The following is an 18292-nucleotide window of genomic DNA, read 5'->3' as shown; positions in this document are numbered from 1 at the left end:
AGGGTATCTGCAATCTAAAGAAAACCTATCTTTATTTTGCTGTTGTAGTTTTGATTTTACACAATGAGATTATGTAATTTGAAAAATTGTCCCCATTTTTAAAAATTTTGTCTTTATTGTTGAAATTATTACAGATGTCCCCTTTCTCCCCACTGACCCCCTCCACCCTACCTTCATCCCGCCCCCAGGCCTTCACTGTGCTATTGTTGTTTGTGCCATAAATTTATGTTTTTTAAACTGTTATTCCTAAGAATATATTGACAACAGTCTAAATGTTTCACCTGTTATCTTATTGCATAAGCTTCACATGCTGGCATTGAAAAAATCCCCCTGTAACACAAACAACTCTGATAGATTATTTATGTCCTTGCAGGAAAAATAAAATGAGCTTATCAATGATGAAATAGATGCATGTATCCTACTTTATGGGAAATAAGGTATTTCATTACTTGGTTCTTTGATTTATAAAAATTACAGATTTTATTAGAAGTCCCATAAATGTGCCTGGTGAAATATAATAGAATATTTATATTTCTCTTGAGAATATTCTAATATAATAAATTTGTATTTTTCTGAATTTGAAGGGAACAGCCTAAAAACGTGTGCTATCAAAATGCAAATGTAACATCATATTGCCAGGGACTTACTCTCTCCAGCAAAATATATAGAGCACAATAATTTAATTCATGCTGGAAAATTATTCCATTAGCACAGATTTACTTTCAAACACAGAATAAAGTGTTGACTTGGAAGGGATCTCAGTCCACATATTTTAAAAGATTCAACTTTTCTTATTTAAGGTACAAGTACTTCTAAAAAGGATATAAGAAATGGCTATATTTCCCTTAATCACATCATTTTCAGCCAGATACAGTTTGATGTGAATTATCTTGAAATATCAGTAAAGTGGGTATGACTGTGGGCAATAAACCATGGAATATATAAGTACTTTTGAGAACCAATGACTCTTTTTCCCCCCACATGATCTCACTTATACGTGGAATCTAATGAACAAAATAAACTAACAAACAAAATAGATCCAGAGATATGGGAGCATGGAATAGACTGATGAATCTCAGAGGGAAAGTGGGGGGCAAGGGGAGGGAGATTAACCAAAGAATTTATATGGTATTTGCAAAACCCATGGACACAGACAATAGTGCAGTGAAGGCCTGGGGTGTGGTGGGAATGGGGGCAGTGAGGTGGAGAGGGACAAAGGGGGAACAACGGGAGACATCTGTAACACTTTCAACAATAAAGATAAATTTAAAAAGAGAGAGCGAGCTCAAGAACTAATGACTCTTAAAGAGCTGGTGTGCCTCTCACTTGCCTTGGAACCTGAAGTAATGTTGATGTCCTTGTGCAAGCTGATATGTTAAAGCACGTGGCTGACTGCCATGGAGATTTAGAGAGAGGCTGAGAGGGGAGACAGAGAGAGAGAATAAAAGAATAAATATATATATTTATTTACTTACTCTATAGTTTTCTTCTGAAAAGAGAATTTGAATGAATGTCTTCAAACCTTTCATGTTTTCATGCACCCTTACTTTGTCACATACCACTGTCTAAAGGGAAAGCTCTCCCTCTTTCCTCCTGCTTTTTTTTCCCCCTTGACATCTAACTAAACTCTATTGTTCTTTATTGTAAGGCTGAGAACCTTTGGGAAGCTTTCTCTAACACTAGAACTCAATGAATCTGGTTTATGAGTGTTTTTTCAGGTGTACCCTTTTTCTCTGAAATATGTCAGACAGATGTTTTTATCTTCCGTAGTTAATATTTAATCAACTATTTTATTGAATGACGCTGTATCAAAGACTCTCAAAGGTTCATGTGAAGCTTTTTTTTTTTTAAAACCAAATGCTGAAAGTGGACTTTCTATAGCAATAAAGTGAGTAGTTAAAGCTTGGACTCTGTGTTTTATATTGGCATTAATTTATTGTTTTGGAAAGCAAATATTGTGATGTTTAAGAATTTTGTTTATTAGCAGGTCAATCTAAAAGTTAGAAAAACATTTTTAAGAAGACCAAAATGCAGCTATATGGTCTCTTTATAATAATAGTCATTGGTCCAGTTTGGCCTCACAAGTTATTTTTGGCCTGGAGCAACTACAGCATCTAAGACAATCTTCTAAGACATGAATAAAAGATATCGTGCTACATTTTACTATTCTTCCAAAATTTCATGTGTAAAATTGACATATTACCTGCCTGCAATATTGCAAAAGAGAAAATGGTAGTAGTCCCAAGGAGACTGATTTTACACCAATTTTAACTCTCCTGGGTGTAAATGACTCATCATCTACATCATTTTTAAAGTTGCTAAGAGAGAAAGGCAGTTATTTGGGCTAAGTTATTAGTACTCCCATTTTCACTGTGTACTTTCAGATTTATCTTTACACATTAATAATATTAGCATCTCCCAAAGCAGAGATTTAATTATACCTTCCAAACAAGGCAATAAATTTGTGAGCATACTTAAAACTATCATAAATAATTAAAGCTAAAATTTATTCTTCAAAATAAATGAATGAAGTAAATTTGTGTTGCTGTGGCCTTGACTGAGTCACATGGAATTTTTTAATCACTCATTTTTGATCAAAGAAATATTATACTCTTTGATGGATGATTCCTGGGTTCTAGTTTATTTCTGTATTTTAATAAGACAGGATACATTTTTTCACGAAATGTTTTTTTAAATAGCATTGCAATCAACAGATATTTATTAAATATTTACTGGCAGAATGTCAAGCACAAGACTCATACTGAAGCTTCACCCAACTGTTTTCTAGACTGAATTAGTTACAGATTCTTAGGCAAATGGCATTGCATAGACATGGGGAAATGACTTCATGATGTTTCCTAGGACCCAATCTTTTCCAATCCCTCGAGTCTTCCTTATGACTTTATTTATGTTTTAGACTGGGTACAGTGTACTTTATTGATGGTACACACTAAGGTAGGGGTCCCCAAACCCCTCTCCTTCTTCAGGGGCCTGGGATGGAAATAGTTGAGAATAAAATTCTTCGTATGGTGGGCGATTGAGTTGGGAAGACTCCCCGCAGCTAAGGGCCTCTCTCTTCCTTGCTTTTCCTAGGGCGGGTGGTCCAGGGGGCTCTTACTCCTTGGAGGCCATGTGGACCATAAGGTCCACCACCCTGTTCCTATAGCCAAATTCATTGTCATACCAGAAAATAAGCTTGACAAAGTGGTTGTTGAGGTCAATGCCTTCCCAGCAACGAAGGTGCAGGAGTGGGTGTCACTTTTAAGGTCGTAGGAGACAATCTAGTTCATGTAGCCCAGGCTGCTCTTCAGGTGGCTCTCCAATGCCTGTTTTACCACCTTTTTGATGTCATCATACTTGGCAGCTTTCTCCAGACAATGGATCTGATCCATGACTGACACGGTGGTGGTGGGGATGCAGAGGCCATGCCAGTGAGCTTGTTATTCAGCTCAGGGATGACCTTGCCCACAGCCTTGGCAGCACCAGTAGAAGCAGGGATGGTGTTCTGGGCAGCCCTGTGGCTATCATGCCACAGCTTCCCAGAGGGTCCATCCACAGTCTTCTAGATGGTAGTGGTGGCACAGACTGTGGATATGAGTTCCTCCACAATGCTAAAGTTGTCACAGACGACCTTGACCAAGGGGCCCAAGCAGTTGGTGGTGCAGGAGGCATTGCTGATAATCTTGACGGAGTTGTCATACTTATGGTTCACACTCATCAGAGGAATGACAAATTACCAATGTCAGAAACAAAAAGGGTAACTGAAATAATTTTTATGATACAAATTTCAATTATCTCTCCAATTAATTGTACATATTCAATACAATATGAATTAAAATAGTGACTGGCCTTTTGTGGGAATTAATAAAATATAACTGAATATGCAATATCCAAGAATATCCAAGATACTCTCAAAGAGGAAGAACGTAATGGAGAGACATGCTCTGACAGGCTCTCTCCAGTCTCCCACTTGCCTCCAACACTTCTTGAATGATATGACTATTAGGAGACATCTTCAATATATAAAATAATAGTAATGAATCATTAGTATTGAAAGTAATGAACTTTTAAAACTACAAGCACAGCCATCCTGAGTGGCAGTCTTGGTAAGCAGATATTTGAGTGCTGATCAATAAGCAGGGCTAACACCTTTCCGAAATCGGTTTAGGAAAGGTAATAAATTGGTCCAGACTCTGCTGAAGATGTCAGCACCCTCTAGTGGAAATAAGGTTTTGAAAAACCACTTCCTTAATAACCCAGACCTATCTCAAACATTTTTGCCCTAATGAAGTATCCATCATCCAGACTGAGCTATTACAGAAAATAAAATTTCGAGACAGTAATAAACAATGTAGTATTTTGTTTTATTGTATTAAATAATTGCAAATCATTCTATGTAATTTGTAGTCTCATTCAGAATAGCAATAGAAAATAAAACAAGAACAAAGAAAATTCAAGTTATCTCTGTTCTCACTAAATTAATAGCATAGAAATAAAGAATAATATTTTGAATGTATGCCAGACTTTCAGCTGGTCCAGAGCACCAAATGGTCAGCCCAAGGATGTCTTCATGTCTTTCCCTGGCTCTGCCTATAAACCCAAAAGGGAAATGAGCAAACTGAAACCATCTTCAATATTTCACATTAACTTGGATGAGCATCTCTTCAGTCATAACAATTGTATCATAAATCTCAGTTCAAACTCTGGAAATTTTAAATTAGTAAAATCATATTACAGTTTATTGAAAATCTAATATTAAGCCCTGGCAGGTGTGCTCAGTGGTTAGAGCTTTGGTCCCTGCATGGAAGGGTGGAGGGTTCGATTCCTGTCGAGGGCATGTAACCTGGGCTGCAGGGTCAACCCCTGGCCCCTGTCGGGCTTGTGCTGGAGGCAGCCAACCAGTGTGTTTCTCTCACCTCACTGTTTCTGTCTCTGTCTCTCTCTCTCTCCCTCTCCCTTCCACTCTAAAAAAAAATCAATGGAAAAAATATCCTTGAGTGAGGATTCACACACATACACACACACACACACAAAACCCTAATATTATAAATTGTCACTATCTTCCTTTCTAACTTTTTACTTTGGTTGACTTAATGGTCCTGCAATTTCATCAGTACAATAGCCCAACTCAATAATTTCTGATTCTCTTAAATTCTATGTAGTATGAGGGCAAAGGTCTTAGAGAATAAAGTTTATTTCCCCTGGAATTTTTCTCATTTAACTGGCAGCAATAGTTGTAGGGCCATTGTTCCAGCTACTCATTTTTTCAAAAAGCACAGTTCCTTTCACATAGAGATTATTTAAAGGAAAAATTACATATGTCTGAATATGAATACATACAATAGAAAAAATATTGATATTGTAAATATTTAAATTATTCCACTCCACCTGCTGACGAGGAAGGAAATCTCTGTGTTGCTTGGTGATAAACTTTGTGTTTTTCAATAGGATAAAGCCTAGAGATGAAGAATTAAATAAGCCAAATACCTCTCCATTAGAAAAAAAAGAACATATTTTTAAAAAAAAGAATTTAATGTTGTATTCATGGATATGTGTTTTAAAATATATAGCCTCAGTACCTCCCTTTATATTATAATTTTCTCAGCTACAGGTTTTAGTGTATTAAAAATGCTTGTCAACATTTAAATACATAAAAAGTACCCTAAGTAAAAGACAATTAACAGTGATCCCTAAAGTAATAAAATTCAGCCCAACTAAAACACAAAATATTTGTAATTGGTTGAAAATACTTTTTCCTTAGAAGTCTAATAACCATCAATTCTCCTGCTATTATAACATAATGGTTGAAAGTTAGTTTTCTTGGGAATTGCAAACGTGGGGAACCGACGCCCCCTCCTGGTGAGAGATGGGAACCAGCAGGAAAAAAAATCAGAAGGACTCGCGGGATCCGCCGCTTCTAGCCTTTCAAAGCGTGAAGCCGCAGACCCGCCCCTCCTGGCGGCTCTGACCACTCAGCGAGCCTCACTCCACGTGATTGACAGCGCCACCGCCCGGTCCGTTACCTCAAGTCCTCACTCCGGAAACAGTGACCGGGTTTTTCCCGGAAGTCCAGCGTCCGCTCTCTCCCAGCATCCTTTGCCTTCCGGCTATGTTCCGTCCCGTCCGGCCAGTCCCGCCTTGCGCGCCCATTTCGATCACGAGTTTGGAGCGCGGTGTTCCGGGCTCGAGAGCCCCGCACGGGTTTTGCAGGACCGCGTTCTCCGGCGGGGGCGATGGGGGCCGGAGCGGCGCCCCTGGAGGGTTACTACTTCTCAGCCGCCCTGAGCTGCACCTTTCTAGTGTCCTGCCTCCTCTTCTCCGCCTTCAGCCGGGCGCTGCGGGAGCCCTACATGGACGAGATCTTCCACCTGCCGCAGGCGCAGCGCTACTGTGAGGGCCACTTCTCCCTGTCGCAGGTGGGGCCCGCACCCGTGCCCCGCGTCCCCAGCGCGAGAGGCCGAGCAGGGCCGCCGCGCGCCGGCTTCTCCCTCCCTGACCCTCAGCGCCCCGCGCTCCCCCCGCCCAGCCTCAAAACAGAAAGGGAGCGGGGCCAGCTTCCGTCCCTGCCCTGAGATCGGTGAAGTCGGTGTTAAACGAATGAGTCAGCAGCAGACCTGCCTCCTGGGGAGTAACGTAGTGACCCTAGCGAGTGGGGAGCCGAGGACAGCCGCCTCCGTTTCCCTTCCCCCGTCCCGGGCGAGGCGGGGCGGGTCCTCGGAAGGAGCCGGAAACTTCGCCTTCGGCCTCGGCCCCGCGCCTGCTGTGTTTGGGGGACGGGACAGGGCGGGAGATCTGCAACCGCTGAGAAGTGACAAGTTACCTTAATTCCGACCCTGGCGTTTTGAGGACCCTTTTGTTAACTGGTTAAAGTGGCAGCTAGCGAAGTGGCAGCGTGTTGGATTATATCATCGACTCTGTAAATGTGTAAGATAGCGATACAAAAAGTGCAGCAGGCCCTGGGATAACTTCCTTTGTTCAAGGACTTTTCCTTATAACTGTGATGAGATGCGGTAGGAGCTTAACTCTTGTTTATAGCCATGAGCTTGTGCTAAGATTGGTTTCCGTACGTGTTTCTCTTAAAGTCACGGAACCTATCAGATTTTAAGTGAGGACTTGCTGTAAGCACGCTCTTCTCCTGCTTCTGGTGAGGCAATGTAGAGTAGTGGTTAGAAATATAAAGCCTAGTTAGATAAAGACCTGCTTTTAAATCTCAGAGTTTATTTACTAGTTATGTGACCTTGTAAATTTCTGAGTTTCAGGTTACTCATCTGGAAATGACAATAGTAGTATCAACTGTAGGGCATGTTGCAGGATTAAATACAGAGGGCTTAGCACACGCAGTTCCTGGCTCAGTACATGCTAGCTTTCATTATGGGGCCTGGAATGAAACACTTATTTCCTTCCAAACTCATCAGAGTTCCAGCTGATGTTTCCACACTCTTAAAAACTAGAGCATTTGTGATTTAATCACCAAAATACGGGCTTTCCAAAGAGTAACTAGGTCTTTATGAAGAATAGAAACTGATTTTAAGTTGTTACCTACCGGTTGGTGATACCTTAACAATCACAAAGCGGGTGCAGGTGCAAAATATAAGCAAAACGTTTCTTTAGAGGTTGCATCTGATCTGCTGAGGACTTACTTAATTGTGTCACAAAATAGCTTCTAAAAATGCCTGATTGTTGGTAAAGATGTTTTTGAGCTTGACATCTTTGTGGCAGTCCTGTTGGTCTTTCCTCATTGTCCGCCTTTCATTTTTAAGTGGGACCCCATGATTACTACATTGCCTGGCCTATACCTGCTGTCAGTTGGAGTGGTCAAACCTGCCCGTTGGATCTTTGGATGGTCTGAACATGTTGTGTGCTCCATTGGAATGCTCAGATTTGTGAATCTTCTCTTCAGTGTTGGGAACTTCTATTTACTGTATTTGCTTTTTCGCAAGGTACAACCCAGACACAAGGTATGTTTTCAAAATATATTATTAGAAGTTTATATACAGTCAGGTCCACAATTATGATGAATTGGTTTTATGAGATTTGGTGGAAAATGTCTTTAACACTTAGTATTTGTGTATAGTTTGTAAAGATAAAGCAAGACCTTCCAACCTCCATTTTATAAAAAGTTTATATTTAAATACTTGAATAACTTTTATTTATTTGTAAAATCTAAAGTAAATGTTCATCAATAAAACCAGTTCACTTAATATTTGCTGAGCTCACTTCATGTGCTAAGCGCTGAAACTACAGAGGTAAATGAGGTAATGTTTTTCTTAAGAAAGTTACATTTTCATTAGGGGAAACAGATGTTACCTGAGGAATTTTTATGTGTCTTAATGCAGGTCCTGGAGGTGAATTGCCTGGGTTTGAATTCTATCCACTTATTAATTTTGTTACTTTAGTCAGGTTACCCCTCAGTGACTCCATGTCTTTATCTGTTAAATGGGAATAATATAGAATCTACCTCATAAGACTGTTATGAAGAGCACAGAAGATTAATAGTGGAAGGTGCTTAGAATAGTGCCTGATGTAAAAGGGCTCAATAAATATTAATTATAACAATTATTTTTAGTAAAGAGGTTATTTCAGTAGTGTAAATTATGAGTGGAAGATGGGTGTAAGACACTGTGTGGATACAGAGGAGCAGAGCACTTACTGCAGCCCCTCTGGGAGGGAGAGGTGTGTGCCTGGCAGTGGGTCAGGCTTCACAGAGAAGGTGGCACCTAAGCTGCGTCTTCATAAACAGATAGGGCTGTAGGGTAGGGAATGCATCCTGGCGGGAGAAGCATAAGCACAACAGAACGCATGAGCAACAGAGGCAGGGAATTGGTGTTTGGAATTAGAGGAGTATGATTGTACAGGGATGTGAGGCTGGAGAAGCAGGTAGGGGGAAGTCACCAATGTCCTTAAATGTCATGGAAAGGGTTTTGAACTTGAATAGGTGATGGACAGCCCTTAATTTTAATGAAGGCAATGGCTTGGTTTGAATTTATGATTTAAATTTTTTTTTTAATCCTCACCTGAGGATATTTTTCCCCATTGATTTTCAGAGAGAGTGGAAGGGGGAGAGAGAGAAACATCCGTGTGAGAGAGACACATTGACTGGCTGCCTCCTGCACGTGCCCCGACCAGGGATGGGGATCGAGCCTGCAATTGAGGTACGTGCCGTTGGCCGGAATCGAACCCAGGATCCTTCAGTAGTTAGGCCAACGCTCTAACCACTGAACCAAAGCAGCCAGGGCTGATTTTATGATTTAAATTAATGAAGGCTACAGCCCTGGCCGAATGATCCGGTTGGTTGGAGTGTCCTCCTGTGCACTGAAAGGTTGCAGGTTCAGTTTCCTGTCAGGGCGCGTAATTAGGTTATGAGTTCGATCCCTGGTCGGACATATATGAGAGGTGACTGATGGATGTTTCTTTCTCTATCCTTCCCTCCCTCTCTCTCCCTCTCCCCCCCCTTCCTTTCTCTCTCTCTTTAAAAAAAAATCAATAAAAACACATCCTTGGGTGAATATTAAAAATAATAAAATTTTTAAAATAAGTAGATAAGTGAAGACTACAATTCAAGGAGATGAGAACACTTTCAAATTCTGAAATAGTATGTCAGAAAGGCTAAAACAAGATATTTAAGTTTAGGCTGAGCCCAGTATTTTCAAGAAAATCCTTGTAATTTCAACATGAAATAGTAAGATCATTGGGCGTGGTAGTATATGTGCTATATACATATTTACATCCTCTAGTGTAGAGTTTTGAAGCGATAGCCTCAAAAGAAAAATTGGTGTTGATGGCTAAGTGGATGCTTATTGAAGGCGCTGTGACATAAGTTCAGGGAAGTGGAGCCACCAGCATTGTGTCCCATTCATCTTCATGTTCCACAGAGAATTTAGTTCAATGTCTGGTACACAATAACTCCTTAACTGCTGTTGAATGGTTCAGAGTATTTTAGGCTGCAGAAGTTTTGGAACCCACATTTATTGTCGTACCGGCTTCCAAACTGATAGATGTAACTAGAAGTGCCAGTGTTCTTATAAATGTGTATTGTGTTTTTACAAAGCCAGAAATAAAGTTAATGTTGAATAATTTTATTTAAATAAGATTCAGGTAGTTTTTTTCATTTTTAAGAAGTCACTTCATAAGCTCAACAGGAAAAGCATATTTGTTTTATCATGAAAATAATTTTAACTGTGATTTCTCTTCCTCCTAGGCTGGCTCAAGTGTCCAGAGAATCTTGTCAACATTAACCCTGGCAGTATTTCCTACACTCTATTTTTTTAACTTCCTTTACTATACAGAAGCAGGCTCCATGTTTTTTACTCTTTTTGCCTATTTGATGTGTCTTTATGGAAATCATAAAACGTCGGCCTTGCTTGGATTTTGCGGCTTCATGTTTCGTCAGACGAATATAGTCTGGGCTGTGTTCTGCGCAGGAAACGTCATCGCACAAAAGTTAACTGAAGCCTGGAAGACTGAGCTGCAGAAGAAGAGGGAGGAGAGGCTTCCCCCTATTAAAGGACCGTTTTCAGAATTCAGGAAGATTCTTCAGTTTCTCTTGGTCTACTCCATGTCCTTTAAGAACCTGAGCATGCTTTTCCTCCTGACTTGGCCGTACATCCTCCTGCTGCTCCTGTTCTGTGTTTTCGTGGCGGTTAACGGCGGCATCGTCGTCGGCGATCGGAGCAGCCATGAAGTCTGCCTGCATTTCCCCCAGCTGTTCTACTTTTTCTCTTTCACCCTCTTCTTTTCCTTTCCTCACCTGTTGTCTCCCAGCAAAATGAAAGCTTTTCTTTGCTTAGTTTGGAAGCGTAAAATTCAGTTTCTTGTGCTTACTCTGGTCTCTGTAGTCTTAGTTTGGAAATTCACTTACGTTCACAAATACTTGTTAGCAGATAATAGACACTATACGTTCTATGTATGGAAAAGAGTTTTTCAAAGATGTGAAATTGTGAAGTATTTGTTAGTCCCAGTCTATCTATTTGCTGGCTGGAGTATAACCGACTCGCTGAAATCAAAGTCAGTTTTCTGGAACTTAATGTTTTTCATGTGCTTACTCACTGTTGTAGTACCTCAGAAACTGCTAGAATTCCGTTACTTTATTTTACCGTATGTCATTTATAGGCTGAACATACCTCTGCCCCCCATTTCCAGACTTGTTTGTGAATTGGGTTGCTATACAGTTGTTAATTTCCTAACTTTTTATATCTTTCTGAACAAGACTTTTCAGTGGCCAAATAGTCAGGACACTCAGAGGTTTATGTGGTAATGTCACAGAGATCTTGAACTCTAACAGTAGATTCAGTATTTCCACATGAGCAACTGAACAGATAGAAGTTATGGACTTTCTTTTAGGCACAGTGGTGGTTCTCAGATCACATCAGATTTTTTTATTTTTTAAAAAAACCCTGATATATGTGTTTTAAACATATATAAGAAATCCAAGGGAGTTAAGTGGTAAAGAACTTAGAAAAGTTTAAGACTTACTCCATAAGCCTGAGTAATAATGGGAAAATAAAATTGTTTACAGTTATCTCATAGTATCACTTTTATACTGCTGGTCACTCAAAAAGCTTGGAAACTTTTTTATAGATACGAGTTTAAGAAAATTGAGCATGTGTAATAATACTGGAATTTATGTATTAATTCTCTTCAGAAAGCAATAGCAGACAGAATATTTGAAAAATATTGACAAATGATCAGGTAATGTTCTTAATTGAAACATTGCTTAACATTTCAGTAAATATAATTTTAATCATAAGGCAAAATAGACTCACATCCATAGTAAATACTAGAAATTCAAGGCTTATCTATGTCTGTCTAGGATTTAAGTTATTGTTATTTGTTAAAAATCTACAAATGGGGAAGCTCTTCATTAATTCCTAATATGAAGTATGTGATGGCCACAGATAATTATGTTGATGATAATACCTTTAAAAAGGGATTTTCTTTTTTGAAATATTTACTGTGTTAGTTTTTTTTGACTTCCATAACAAATTACCCCAAACTCAGTGGCTTAAAAAAATTTCTTTCACAGTTCCAGGCCATAAGTCTCAAGTGTTGGCAGTCCTCAAGTGGCTGGCTCCTTCTGGAGGCTCAGGGAGAATCTGTTCCCTGCTTCTCACCTAGCTTAAGGTGGCCGTCTGCAGTCCTTGGTGTTCCTTGTTTATAGATGCAGCATTCCAGTTTCTCTGCCCGCCGTCTTCGCTGTCTTATAAGGACAATATCATTGGATTTACTGCCCACCCTAATCCAGGTTGGTCTCATGATGACATTACTAACTCAGTTACACCTACAGAGACCCTTTTTCCAAATAAGGTCATATTTACAGGTTCCAAGTAGACATGTCTTTCTGTGGGACACTTTTCAACCCGCTAAAGTTACCAAAGGAGATTTTAGGACAAACTTCATAAAAGCATAGGAAATAATTTCTTTGCTGAGGTAGTTTACGTAAAATTTTACCTTTACTGAGAGGTTGAAAAAACTGACTTTAAGGCCAAATATAAAACTAAAGGTAACTGGCATTTGATTCCATTATATAAGAAAAGTTGGAATTGAAAGGAAGTTTAGAAATCATTTGATTTAGTCTTATTTTGTAGAGTAGGGAACAGCTAATCTAGTCTTATTTTATGTGTGGATTTTTGGATTCTGTGTCTGCTGTTTTGAGTACATTCATTGGTTGTCATTCCATTACAGAAAAGTATTTGGACACGTTAGCTTTGACATGTAAACTTAGAACTGTGAATAGAATTCGTTTTTAACCTCACTTTATGTTTGTAAACTTTTTAAAATAGTTGTGTGAACAATTTACTTTGTCTTAAATGTTGACTAATGTTTTCTCTGTGTTTTAAATAATGAGTAGAATTGGAAAGTATTCTGCATTTGCAAATAGAAAATTGTGTACAGGTGAAAATTACAAGTATGGTTGAGTAATACAGAACAATCTTGTTGTACTCTACTCAGTACTTAGAAAGTAGACCGACTTTTTAGTTATAATAGTCATTGTAGGACAAATGTGGTTTTTTTGTTTGTTCTGTTTTTTAAATTTCATACTCTCCCAGGACCGACTGAGTCAGGAACTTTTGGGTGGAGCCGAGCAGTCTGTTGTTTTTTTATAAACTTTTTTATTTAGGACAAATGTTTTTACCCAAACTTTTTTATTTAATTAGACAAGAAAGTACACTCAAAGAAATTATTTATAATGGTGTTCTGAACTCCAGTTATTCAAAATTGAAAAATAAATGTTTAATTTAGGAAAAATAGCTTTCTTGTCCAATACCGTATATGAAAGGCTTTTAGGAATATTTCTGAGACAGAAGAACTTTCCTTCTCTAATCTAGTCTGGCAGAAATGAGGAAACCATGCCACCCCATAGATTGGGGGAATCACTGTTACATTTAATTTTTAAGTTCCTGCTGTGTGAAGAGATGTTTTGGAAAAAATCTGCATTCAGAGAAAACAGGTCAATCTTGCTTTTTTCTATAAAGTATAAAATACAGTACTTATATTTTAGAAAAGAATGCTGTGAATTAGAAGATGCCATAAAGCATTGCTGTCAAACAGATATTTTTGGCATGAAGTTTTAAAAATTTAGACTTAATTTAATTTCTTGATTAAAAGGTGATTATAAAAAAAAGAGAGAGCCTGTGGAGCCTTGCAAGTATTGATATTAAAGTGTGTATGTAGGAATATATTAAAGAATGCCAAAAGAATTTAGTCCATAACATGTTTAGGCCCAGTAATAAATCTGTTTGAACTTTTTTCCTTCTGTGACATTTCATGGATGAGTATTATCTTTATATAGCATCAGTGAATATTATCTTTATATAGCATTAGTAAGGTTCCAGTATGCTGTTTCCTCACGTATTATTTATGTTTTCTCTTGGTGGATACCCAGAAATCTTTTCTAATGTATCTGACTGTGTATTTAAATTATTTGGAAATGTAGCATTCCCGAGGTTAAACATAGCATGTCATTTGGCAAGAAAAATTATTTTGTTAGTTCTCTGGCCTCTTTCTCCTCTTCTTAAAGTTATTTCTGGAATGTGCTTAGTCTGTCATAAGGTACCTTAATATAAAGAGTTTAATGCAATTGATTTTTAATAAACAAGTAGCTTATTGTAGTACATTTTTAGTTTGAGTTTAATTGCGACGAGAAGAGAAGAGATCCTCAATCTTTATTTATACCCCCTAAATAGGAGACTGTTATATTAGATGTACTTTTATTTATTTATCTTTTTAATTTTTAAATTGATTGACATACAATATTATATTAGTTTCAGATGTACAGCCCTATAATTGGACATTTATATAACTTACGAAGTGATCACTACAATAAATCTGGTACCCACCTGACAGCATACGTACGTGTCACAGTGTTATTAACTATATTCTCTAGGCTGTGCTCTACATCCCTGTGACTCTTCTGTAGCTACCAAGCTGTGCATTTTAATCCCTTCACCTTTTTCACCCAGCCCCCCAACCCCCTATCCATCTGGCAACCATCAAAATGTTCTCTGTATTTGTGTAGACTCACTTCTAAATAAAATGTTCATATAAAGAAATAAAATCATGTTCATTAAGTTAGCTTTTATTATCTTTAAAGCAATTAGCATTTCATTAAAAAGTTAAACAAGAAAAAGTATCATGCAAATAAATTTTTGTAATGGAAATTTAAACATGATTTTGGAACCATGGGCTTGTAGAAGAAGCGTTTAACATGGCAGTTAAGATTTTTATATTCTCTTGTGGCTTTGGAATCAATAGGGCAAGTGGTTTCAACTTTGACCCTCATTTCAAATGAGTATAGTGTTTGTCCTGACTGGCCAGTGCCTGGCACATGTCTAGCCTTATTTCAAAAAGGATTCAGCCCCTACCACATATCCAAAAAGTTCTTAAGTTATATATTAAACATTGAGTAAATGAATACTGAATGAAGTTTTTAGTATAGGAAGAAGTGAATATCCTAGAAAAAATTTACTATAAAATATTAATTTAGAAAATAAATCACATATTTCACAGTAAGAACCATCATTAACTTTTTCTGCCTAAATTTTCTGACCTAGTTTTAAAATTTTTTATTTACCATAGTGCTTAATACTTACTTATACATGTATTTACTTATAAATATGTTACATGTTTATAATAGGATATGAGTTCAAAATTATTGTTGTTTATTTAAAATAAGTAACTTTCAACCATTACATTATAGTACTAGTAGGACTGATGGTTATTAGACTTTTAAGGAAAAAGAATTTTCAACCAATTACAAATATTTTGTGTTTTAGTTGGGCTGAATTTTACTACTTTATGGATAACTGTTGTGTTTTATTTAGGGTACTTTTTATGTATTTAAATGTTGCCAAGCATTTTTAATACACTAAAACTTACATAATTATAATAAAAGTATAATAAAAAGGGAGGTATTGAGGCTGTATTCTTAAAAACATATCCATGAATCCAACACTAAATTCTTTTTTTAAAAAAATATGTTTTTATTGACTAGAGAGAGAGGGAGGGAGAGGGAGAAAGAGATAAAAACATTGATGAGAGAGAAACATTGATCAGCTGCCTCCTGCACAACCCCTTCCGGGGACTGAGCCTGCAACCTGGGCATGTGCCCTGACCTGGAACTGAACCAGTGACCTCTTGGTGCCTGGGATGCTGCTCAACCGACTGAACCACACTGACCAAGCCAACATTAATTTCTTTAACATTTAGAAATCATTTCTAGGGTAAGAAATTATGCCACAGTGAAGTAATCCAATAATACCTTCATATTGTCCTTTATAAATGAGTACTTGATTAATTTAGCATTAATTTGAAGTCAGTGTATTAACAGACCAAAAGATTTTTCTGACAAAAAAAACATTAAACAGTTGATTTTCCACACTGACTAGGAAACTTACATCAATTCAGTTCAGTCAACCATGTATGTGTGTGTATGGCACACCTGAAATAATTGCAGTCATTTATTGAGCACCTACAGTGTCCTGAGAGTAATACTACTGGCTGATTTACAATTATTGTTACCTTTGATCCTACTGGTTCCTGGGAGGCAGATGTTGATTTCTGTTTGATTGCTGGAGAAATTAAAGATCAAGCAGGTAAGGCAACTTGCCCAAAGTCAACACTATCACAAACAGATTGGTCTGATTCCCAAGACTCTGACTACTAACTGCCCTCACGGTGAAAGTTCTTCATTAAGAGAAGCAGAATGTGGAGAGAGGTGATAATACATCTTTACTCTGCATTAGCCAGACCATTCATGGCATATTACTTTTGTATTGATTGTACTGTAGTCATTTTTTGAAATGCTAGAAACTGTTTAAAGAAGCATGAACAGATGATAAGGGTTTGTAATGGTGTTGCAAGAGCAATGGCTGAAAGAATATATGGGGTGTTTAACTTGGAGAAGCAGAGATCCTATAACTCGGTCAGCTCTCATAATGGAATAATTACTTGGAAGAAGAATTAGAATAGCCTATATTCCCTGAAGTATAAATCAAGGGCCAGCAGATTTCATCTCATGGAAAACATATATTTTCTAATTGTGTAGTGTCTGCAGGGGAATGGGCCCAGAGGAAAGTAAGTTTGCTGGCTCCCTGAAGGCAAGATTTTTATTTGTCAGGGATACTTCAGAAGAGATTCAGATAGCACATAGGTTGAGTAAATGCCTTTTTTAGGTGCCTCACAACCGTATGCCTTGAAATTTATGTTTGTTACAGCGAATATTTTTTGCATTAATTGGTAAGCCATGAAGAAATAGCTGGTGACTTGCATGCTGTCTTCAATATACTTTAAATTTCTGAACAAAAACTCTGTTACCTTGCTCTAGGAACAAGAGTTGTGTATCTCAAATTTGTTTCTAAAGCAAGGTAACAGAAAATTTAAAGTATATCGAAGATAGAAGGTATTTTTACTTTTTTTTTAATCCTCACCAGAGGATATTTTTTCCATTGCTTTTCAGATAGTGGGAGGGGAGAGAGAGAAGCATGGATGGGAGGGAGCCACATTGGTTGGTTGCATCCTGCCCTGGGGGATCAAGCTGCAGCCCAGGTACGTGCCCTTCAGTCTCCCGGCCGATGCTCTAACCACTTAGCAACTGGCTGGGACAGGAGAAGGTATTTTTGACTATAGTGTTTGAGAGTACTGCTAATACAGTATTTAATTTGTGTCCTATTATTTTAATCTACCTTACATTAGTGAAGAGAATGTGCTGCTTTTTTAAAAGATTTTTTCCCCCTGAAGATAAAGCGGAGAAGCATGATCTACAAAATTGTTTAAAATGAAATATTCACTAGGTGGCAATATTGTGCCATGTTTCGAAATGTTCTTGTATTAAACTTTCTTATTAGTCTGGATTAACTTTTAAGTTTTGAACTGCAAAGTAATTTATAGCATCCATATTTATTTATTATATTGTCATTTAAAATATTTTCTCAATTGTATGAAGCTAACGTAAACGTGAAAAAATTATTTTTATGTTTTGTAAGCAAAAATTGGGTGATTTAACCTAATATATCTTCCCATATGACAGTCTTTACTTCATGTGACATAGTCAAGATCTTTTGCCACAGTGATGATGACAAATTTGAGAAGCCATATAGCATTATATTCAAATTATATAGCAAATTTGAAAAGCCATATAGTGTTAAAGTGGCTGCTTTATCCACATTATTTATGCTTCATAGCAACTCTATGGGATCAGTACCATTGTTAATATTTCCACTCTGTGTAGACAGGAGGTTACTGAGTGTAGAGAGATTAAGTATTTTGCCAGAGCTGGGATTCAAACCTAGGCAGGCTGACTCAGAATCCATGTTAACTACTGTCAGTTTAGTGGGGGGCATGGGGGGTGTCAGGCACAAAGTCTACCTTCAACTTGTAACACTTTAGAAAGAAACATGGTTATGGAGAATGTGGTCATGCTCCCAATTTGCGAAGGTCAAGAAAAATGAGGCCCACACTAATTTTGGCTCTTCCAGAAGCAGTTAATCTTTCACTTGCCATTGTGTCTTCCACTTTTGTCTTTATGATGGTATCTCAAAGGGATGTGTGTGTACATATGAAAATAAGGGAGGAAAAAACTCAGGATTAGAAATTTTAGCTATAGTAATTTGCATTGAAATAAAAACCTTTGTTTTAATGAGAATGACTTCAGCTACCAAATGAAGGAGCATAGTTGATTGAAAATTAAGTTTTTCCAAAGAGACTCATTTTTGGAAGTGAGTTGTCAGTTAAACATGGCATACTTTGGGAATAAAAAAAAAAATTAACTGGAAACCTTAATCTTTAAAAAAAGAAT

General features: G+C 37.7%; 1 protein-coding gene across 1 annotated transcript; it reads left to right on the top strand.

The window, feature by feature from the left end:
* Window positions 1-6204: 6204 nt before the first annotated feature.
* Window positions 6205-14108, top strand: ALG10 (ALG10 alpha-1,2-glucosyltransferase). Its single transcript, XM_016201456.2, has 3 exons — window positions 6205-6416; window positions 7761-7958; window positions 10199-14108. The coding sequence occupies exons 1-3, from the start codon at window positions 6234-6236 to the stop codon at window positions 11252-11254; spliced, it is 1437 nt and encodes a 478-aa protein (XP_016056942.2). The 5' UTR covers window positions 6205-6233; the 3' UTR covers window positions 11255-14108.
* Window positions 14109-18292: the final 4184 nt, after the last annotated feature.

The sequence above is a fragment of the Miniopterus natalensis genome, chromosome 2 (assembly GCF_054644295.1).
Source record: "Miniopterus natalensis isolate mMinNat1 chromosome 2, mMinNat1.hap1, whole genome shotgun sequence".
In the NCBI taxonomy this organism is placed as follows: domain Eukaryota; kingdom Metazoa; phylum Chordata; class Mammalia; order Chiroptera; family Miniopteridae; genus Miniopterus; species Miniopterus natalensis.
The sequence above is the reverse complement of the archived record's forward strand: the minus strand, read 5'-3'. Positions and strand labels throughout refer to the sequence as shown.